This window comes from Lathamus discolor, chromosome 16 (genome assembly GCF_037157495.1).
Source record: "Lathamus discolor isolate bLatDis1 chromosome 16, bLatDis1.hap1, whole genome shotgun sequence".
NCBI lineage: Eukaryota > Metazoa > Chordata > Aves > Psittaciformes > Psittacidae > Lathamus > Lathamus discolor.
In genome coordinates, this window is record NC_088899.1 from 5,931,384 (window position 1) to 5,938,858 (window position 7,475).

Here is a 7,475-nt window from a genome sequence, read left to right on the forward strand (position 1 = left end):
GGGAATGTATGGTTTGAGAGTGGCTCTTGGGCACTGTGTGCTAAATCACTCCAGCAATGAGACAGATGTAAAGGATTGGCTAGCACAGACAGCAGCTTCAGGATCTCCTCTGTAAACAAGCAGTGTTGCAAAGCTCAGAGCCAGCTCAGAGAGGAAGAGACTGCTTGTGTCTGAGTGCTGTGACTGCAGGCAGCTGAGAGCACTGAAACCACACGCGCTCTAGTCTTTGCTTCCAGGTCTGGAAGGTGTGGACGAGGACTCCAGCAAGGCAAAGTGTGGAGAAACAGCAGCTTATCTTCACTGGTCACTTCATCCGGATGAAAGCTGAGCAGGAATATTTGCTTGGGTACAGGGCGAAGAGCACGGAAAGATGATTTGAAGTCCAAGAACAGTCTGAAAGTGCCTAAGCCTGATATTCTTAGCAAACAGCTGTGCTCAAAGGTGGAGGAGGATACTAAGGCTGGGCACTCTCTGGAAGCGAGCAGCCTATCAAAGCTAAGACAGCAACTGTCTGGGACCTCTTGGGATCATAATCCTCGGAAGAAGAGCAGATTCAGTAGTACTACGGATTCAAAAGCAGAATCATAGCAATCACCAAGCCTCCAGCAGCCACATCTGCTCTGAAACTGAGGTTGGGACACTGCTGGAGAACATTCAGAAAGGAAACAACCTGTGCTGGCTTCTGGGAAAGCAGGTGCCCAAAAGAGGCCTTTCCCTCCTTGTTCCATTGTGATCTCTGGTTAAGTATTCTTGTCCCTGTGTGGAATAGGTAGGAAAAGCCTCTGCAAATTCCTTCCCAGGTCTGTGGCCAGAAGCAAAGAAACCCTTTTGGATAAGAGTGTGGGTTCATCAGCGGTCTTCTTGAAGAATGTCTGGCCAGGACACTGAAGACTTTGGAGCAGGAAACCTCTCGGAGAAGTCTCGGATGCTTCCAAGCCTCCCACCATATGACATGGATGACCAGCTCCTTCCCAGGGAGAGACGGAGCACCTGGTGCTGCTTGGCCTGGACCCTGCTGGTTGCCACCATGAACCTCTTGGTCTTTCTCATGAATCTGCTCCTGATGTTTGTGATTTTCACCATTGTGCTGCTCCCTACCATTGTGGTGGTTTACTTTGGCTTCCAATGCCACTCTCAAGTAAGTAAGCCTTGCTCCATTTGGCTGCAAACAGCCACTTCCAAGGCAGGGCCATCCATAAGGGTTTTATGGGTGGGCTCACAAGAACAGGTTTATGGTTGTTCACGCTGGCCTGTAGGTTCTTGGTGGTGCAAAGGAGTGGTCTCTCCTGCTCGATGCCTGTGACACAACCACAGGCAATGTGCTTTTGTCTAGGGAAGGACAGGCTTTATGGTTTCTGGACTAATTAAGTGCTGGTTGGCACCCATACATTCACTGTCAATGGGATAGCGCAGAAAGGCTCTTACAGGAGAGGGAAGGAGAACAGGGATGGAAGCTGCCTGTGACCGCTCAGCTCCTTGGGGATCGTGGGACGCCTTGGTCCTGATCCCCTGCACACTGCACTGGGTACACTTGTTTAAGTGTTAAGCGATCAGAGACAAAGCTACACCATTGCCCAGCCAGCTTACACGAGGTGCCAACCTTGTGGGCACCCCTGAATGCTGGCAGGAAGGATTTTTACCCCTCCCTCCTTCCAGAAGCTTGAATAGACAATGAAGTTGTATTCCCTTGTGACACTCGCTGGTGTGACAGAGCTGCTGTTGTCATTTAATGTCACAATATTTCTCTCTTTTCTCTGCCCTCTGTTCCTGAGAGCTGCCAAGCCGAGCTCCTCCATAATTCACACAAGCCCTACACGGGCTCTCATAAGGTTTGCTGCTTTCCTTTAAGTAAGCCCTCTCGAGTGTCGTATTTGATCTGCTGATGGCTCATTATAGAACGAGGCAAGTCTAACAGAATGTATAATCCCCTGCTTATGCCAATCTACCATTCCTATGTGTTCCCAAACGTGCTGCGCAGTTTCTCACCCCAGCAAATGAGCCTACTTGGTCAGGAATGTTTGTTCCAGGTTTTTTGCTGTCCTCTGGATTTCGTGTTTCAGTGCTTAGCATTTTATCCTTGCTATATTTCTATAAATGCGTTTGGAATTACTTGACCAAGTGCGGATGTGATAAAGCAGTCCTGATTTCCTCACAGGCGGGAGCTGTCAGACCAGCTCCATCTGACTCCTCCTGCTGCTTATCCTAACTTAGAAGAGCTCTTTTTATTTCCTGCTTTGGGGAAAAGCCCCACACACTGCAGCACCTTCTCCCAGCAGGAAGAATTGACCTGAAATACGAATGCTTTTGGTCTCCCCATTCCACAGGGTCTGAACTAAATGGGAATACTGAGAGAAGAAGCTTTCCCCTTCCTTTTACTGCAACCTGTGCATCCTATCTAACACCCAAGCTCCCTGTCTCAAAGGCCCTGACAAAGGGCTTGCGCTGTTGCTGTTTTCTCAGTACTGACACCTCTGCTGGTCTGAGAAGTTTGGCTTTGATTTGGATTGCCCTGAAATGATGGCAGTTGATAGCTGCTGCTACTGACAAGCTTCTCCTGATCCTGCGAGCTAAGGAACAGCGAGACCTCCGTCATGGTATTTGGCTGTAGAGCAGGGCAGTGCTGCTGCTACTTGGAGGGAAGCGTAATTCAGAGGGAAATCGTGTGCTCCTGAGCCAGGCAGTTCCGACCGTGGCTCTGACACCTTCTGGAAACATTATACTATAGGGTGCAAATGAGCGTGATGCTCACAGGGTAAAGAGGGAGGCTCTGGAGGACCTACAGAGAGCAAAAGTGTATGAGAGGGGTCCTGATCTACCTGAATAGTCACACAACCCTTCTTCAGCGTGGGCTGCAACACACCTTTTACAGTCCATAGATGCTAGAAGTTTCCCATATAGAAGGGCAAGTCTGTAGAATGACTTTTGGGCTGGTGAAGAGGAAGAAATAACCTAATACATTCTCTTTGGGTGCGTAATTGCCTTGGTAAATGCCTCCTCTGGCTCTCTATAGTGTGGACGCAGATCATGATAGATATGAGGGGGTTTAGGGAAGGTTTAATAGGAGATTGCATATAAAGCCCTTAAATCAATTTTCCCCCTGATCTGAAACTGCTCCTTGAAAGTCATGAATATGGACTTCAAACTGGAGCTAAAATGGGGACGAGTATGAGGCCTGCCTCCAGAATCACCCCTTCCAGCCTCCCTCTGCATGAGCCTCGCCTTGGGAAACCTCAGCTTCTCCTTCAACATAAAGTGCTCTCCAGGCAAAGGTTTTGAGAGGATGCAAAAGGCTTTTGAGTGCAGCCAAGAGGTGAAAGCAGCCGTGTTGCTGTAAGGAGCCTTAACACAGCCTTTGCTTCAATAGGCATGTGGCTTCACAAGAGCAGTCCTTTATCTTTGGGCTCCTGCTTTTCAATGCCTTCGCGGTAACCAGAGGCTGCTTTCTGCACTGCACATCCATTAGATGGATGTTTTTAGCGTGATGGGTTGTGTTTGCTGTACTGCTGAAAGAAGCTGGAGGAGGAAAGCCTGGGGCCATGGAGACTGCCTGTGGCATTTGTTAATGCAGAACCATGGAGTGGCTTCACTCAGATCTGCTGCCAGGATGAAAGGGGGGCTTTAAATACCACAGTGAGGACCATTCAGTGTGCTGGGGGCTTTGCAGCACCATGGGGTGAATGGGTTTTCCTGCACTTGCAGTGCAAGGAGATGCTTGGAGGCAGGAATGAGTACAGCATGTGCACGGGAGACACTACACGGAGGGGTCCGTGCCAGGGCAGGTAGCTATGGAGTGACCAGCCTCTGTGTGCACAACGTTCCATCTTGCTCTATCTTATTTATTTGGTTATCCTTTGCAGCGTGTTGTGCCACCCACATCGATGCAGCAGCAGAAGGCTTCTTTATTTGGTTTCTGCCTATCAAACGCTAAGCTGTGCTGTTCCGATGACTTAATAAAGATGAGTGTTTCCTGCTTTAGGATCAGTGTGCAATGCTCTTGTCTCGCAGTGATGCTGATAATTGAAAGCTTGATTAAAATGTGTTGTCAGTCACACAGTGCAGCCTGAAAAGCTCAGCTCAGAGAGAGGCAAGAGATGTGTGAAGGCTCGAGAAGCTCAGTGGTGCTTTGGTCACTGCTCCTATCCACCACCAGGTCTGTGATAAGCTCTGTCTCTTCCCACAGGTGCTGCATTCAGCTGCCCACTACTGCAAAAGCTTCTTGGATGACAACAGCTCTTCTGCCCTCATCATCCTTGGCTTTGTCATCATGTCCCCTCTCATTGTGGTGGCCATGGCTATCTACTGCAGCCTGGCAAGGCGCCTCCGTCTCTTCCTGTGCTTCCAGCCATACAGCCGGGCTGTGTACAAGGGGGTGAAGTGGTGCTGGTACGAGGAGGGAGGCCTGTGCAGCTGTGCCAGGGGCTGGAACACTCAAGTCAAGGCCTGGGTATGAGTTTGCAGCACCAGAGTTTCTGCCATAGCCAGCACACTCTTCTCCCTGCCCCGTCCGTCCCCACCATCACCTCCCACAGTCACCACCCTGAGGTCTCTGCAAATGAGGGCTGTGTAGAAGTGAGAGGCATCTCCTACAGCTTTGTAAGTGGGTACTTACAGACAGTGGGTACTTACAAACTGCCCACCGCGAGGGAAACATGGAAAACACGGGTTCTTGATGGTAAAAACAATGTTCAGCCCTGAAAAGAACAGGGACTGCTCCCAGTGCACGTTGCCTGCAGAGCACACCACTGGTTCCAGTCTTGACAGCATGTGCTGCCTCGCATGCGAGGTAGGGTACACGTGCATAGTTTTCAGCAGTGGTGGCAGCAGCCGTGGGCCTTGGAGAGGCCTCTTTGGAAAAGGCAGCTTTGGGGGAAGCATCCAGCCAAGAGGAGGCAACTGTGGTTTTCCCAAACGTTGGGCTGCCGATGTGTCTAACCTCTGGCAAAGGTGTCTGTAGGTCAGTGGCTCTGTGGCTGTTGGGACCCACCACTTCCCTCCACATCAGGTGTTCTTCCCAGGCTTGGCAATCCCTCTTTCCCGCAGGCTGGAGCAGCGTTTGTGCTCCTTTCGCTGTCCCTGAGTCAGGTCACTGGGTTTGCCGTGGAAACCAATGCTGATCTGTGGGTCTCTTCCCTGCCAGCTGCTGGAGCATGCTTGTCTGGTGATGGCTGGTGGCTGTTCACCAGCAAACAGCTCCGTGTCCTTTAGGCTGTGGTCAGGTTGTTTTGTCTGGGGCTAAATCTGGCTGAAGATTCAAGTCAGTTGTAGGATTCCTGGCAGGAGGAGCTGAAGACTCGCGGTGGCTGCTGAGCACAAGATGTTCTTCCACAGCTGGACTAAGAGCTTATGCCTGTGAAGGAGAGTGTATAATGCTGTTTTCTGAAGGTCACAGATACCCAGGTTCAGGGTTGATGCTGTGGTTGAAGAGTGGAGAACTAGAAAGGGTTCTGGATGCTATGAATGAGCTGGTGCCCCAGTAAAGCTGGGTATCTGGAGGACCCGCTGGTATCTGCTGAGTAGGGAAGCCCAGCCTCTGCTCCCTCCTGTGATTCTGCACAGCTCCCCCAGGGCCTGAGCTGGTGCTTGGCTGAGTGAGCTGGATCTCCCTCTTGCTTTCAGGGACCTCTTGAAGAGATACCAGAGATGCTTTGCCGTATGACATCCCATAAATTGCAGCTGAGTGGAAAGCACAGTGAGAAGGTATGGCCGGTAGGGAAAAGACGCGGCAGCTTGGTGCAGGATTCTCCCCTTTCAAATCACTGCAGGTCTCTGTAGTGGGGTCTTTGTGCTACTGTTCACTGCAAGCTCTGTATCCCCACTGGCTGTTATTCCCTGTCTCCCAGATGCAACCTCTTTAAGTGTTATGTGCTAATAAAGATCATGCAAAGTCTCCACTGAGGGAGTTTCTGTTCCGTCTCAAAGCACTGGCTGCATCGGTGACGTCTGTTGCATCACGGTACATGTCACTGCAAGGTAAAATGGAACTTGTTTTCTTTCTGAGGAATGCTTTTCCTGTGTGCCAAAGAGGAATGGACATGATTGTTCCACCCCAGAATGTGAATGGATGAAAGAATGTTGAGTTTGCATTTGAATGCTTCTCCCTTCCTGTAGGATTTGCCAGGGTGAAAGTGCTGACTAAATTGTTCTGATGCCATTCAGGAGAGCAGGAATGCCCATTATATCACTGTAATGAACTGCCTGGCTGGAAAAGGGAAACGAAAGTGCAGCAAGTAATTGGTTTGAGCTGCTTTCCTTTTAAGCTAGACACTTCTGTCCTTCCGTAAAGGATGTCTCTTCTGAAGCTTTAATGATTACTGCTGTATCTTTAGATGCTTTGAAGCAGTAAGAAGAAAAAGCTTCTTTTCCGTAGATGCTCTGGAGCTGACAGATGAAGTGGATGGTGAAGGCAGTGTTCTGCATTCCCACTTCATCTGGGGCCATAGATCACAGAGGCTTAGCTGATTGTCTCCTAGCAGAAGCAACACAAACCGCAATGAGGGTGACACATGGCTCTTTATGGCTTCCTGAAGCATCTTTGCGGGCTGTCGCACACAGTGCTTACAAATACCACCCTCTAAAAGGGTAAATGCTCTGTCTCTGCCTTGGCCTTCATTAAAACTAAAGCTCCAGGCCCAAATAAAGGCTCTTTCACCTGGGACCAACCTCTGGGTGACAGGACGGGGTTTGCTCTAAGTGATGCTCTTCCCTGAGGTGCTTTAACAGCTTTTAGCAGCCTCCCAGTACCTGAAGGGGGCCTATAGGGATGCTGGGGAGGGACTCTTCGTCAGGGACTGTAGTGACAGGACAAGGGGTAACGGGTTCAAACTGAAACAGGGGAAGTTTAGATTGGATCTAAGGAGGAAATTCTTTCCTGTGAGGGTGGTGAGGCACTGGAATGGGTTGCCCAGGGAGGTTGTGAGTGCTCCATCCCTGGCAGTGCTCAAGGCCAGGTTGGATGAAGCCTTGGGTGGGATGGTTTAGTGTGAGGTGTCCCTGCCCATGGCAGGGGGGTGGAACTGGATGATCTTGGGGTCCTTTCCAACCCCAACTATTCTATGATTCTATGGTTGCACTGCATTTGAGTCTCTACAGTGCCAAAATCCTGGGGGACAGCTGTATTCCCTTTTGATGTGCTTGGAATACAGTGGGAAAGACACACACACAGGAGGGGATAAATTTGGGGAAGGCATCAGCAAGCTGGCCTGCTCCACAGGGCTACTAAAGCAGTCCTTCAACTCATTCCTTTAACAAAGAGCCAGCACATTTCAAAGCACAGGATCCTTTCGTGCCGCGCGGTGAAACAGCCGTCAAAGGGAAAGAGACGGCAACTGATCATCTGCCAGCCGTGTTCATCGCCATTCTTCCCTTCTGCTGTGGCCTTCTGTTTCCTCCCTGCACCTCTGCTGCCTGCGTCGCTCAGCTTGAAGAGTTATAAGGACAAAAAGAGCTGGAAGTTCCGGCGAGGACTGTGGAAAAGC

At 50.3% G+C, this 7,475-nt stretch overlaps 1 protein-coding gene across 1 annotated transcript; it reads left to right on the plus strand.

The window, feature by feature from the left end:
* The first annotated feature begins 178 nt into the window (after nt 1-178).
* TMEM88B (transmembrane protein 88B) lies at nt 179-5,875 on the plus strand. Its single transcript, XM_065696474.1, has 3 exons — nt 179-631; nt 801-1,138; nt 4,181-5,875. Exons 2-3 carry the CDS (start codon nt 869-871, stop codon nt 4,448-4,450), a joined length of 540 nt encoding a protein of 179 aa, XP_065552546.1. The 5' UTR covers nt 179-631; nt 801-868; the 3' UTR covers nt 4,451-5,875.
* Nucleotides 5,876-7,475: the final 1,600 nt, after the last annotated feature.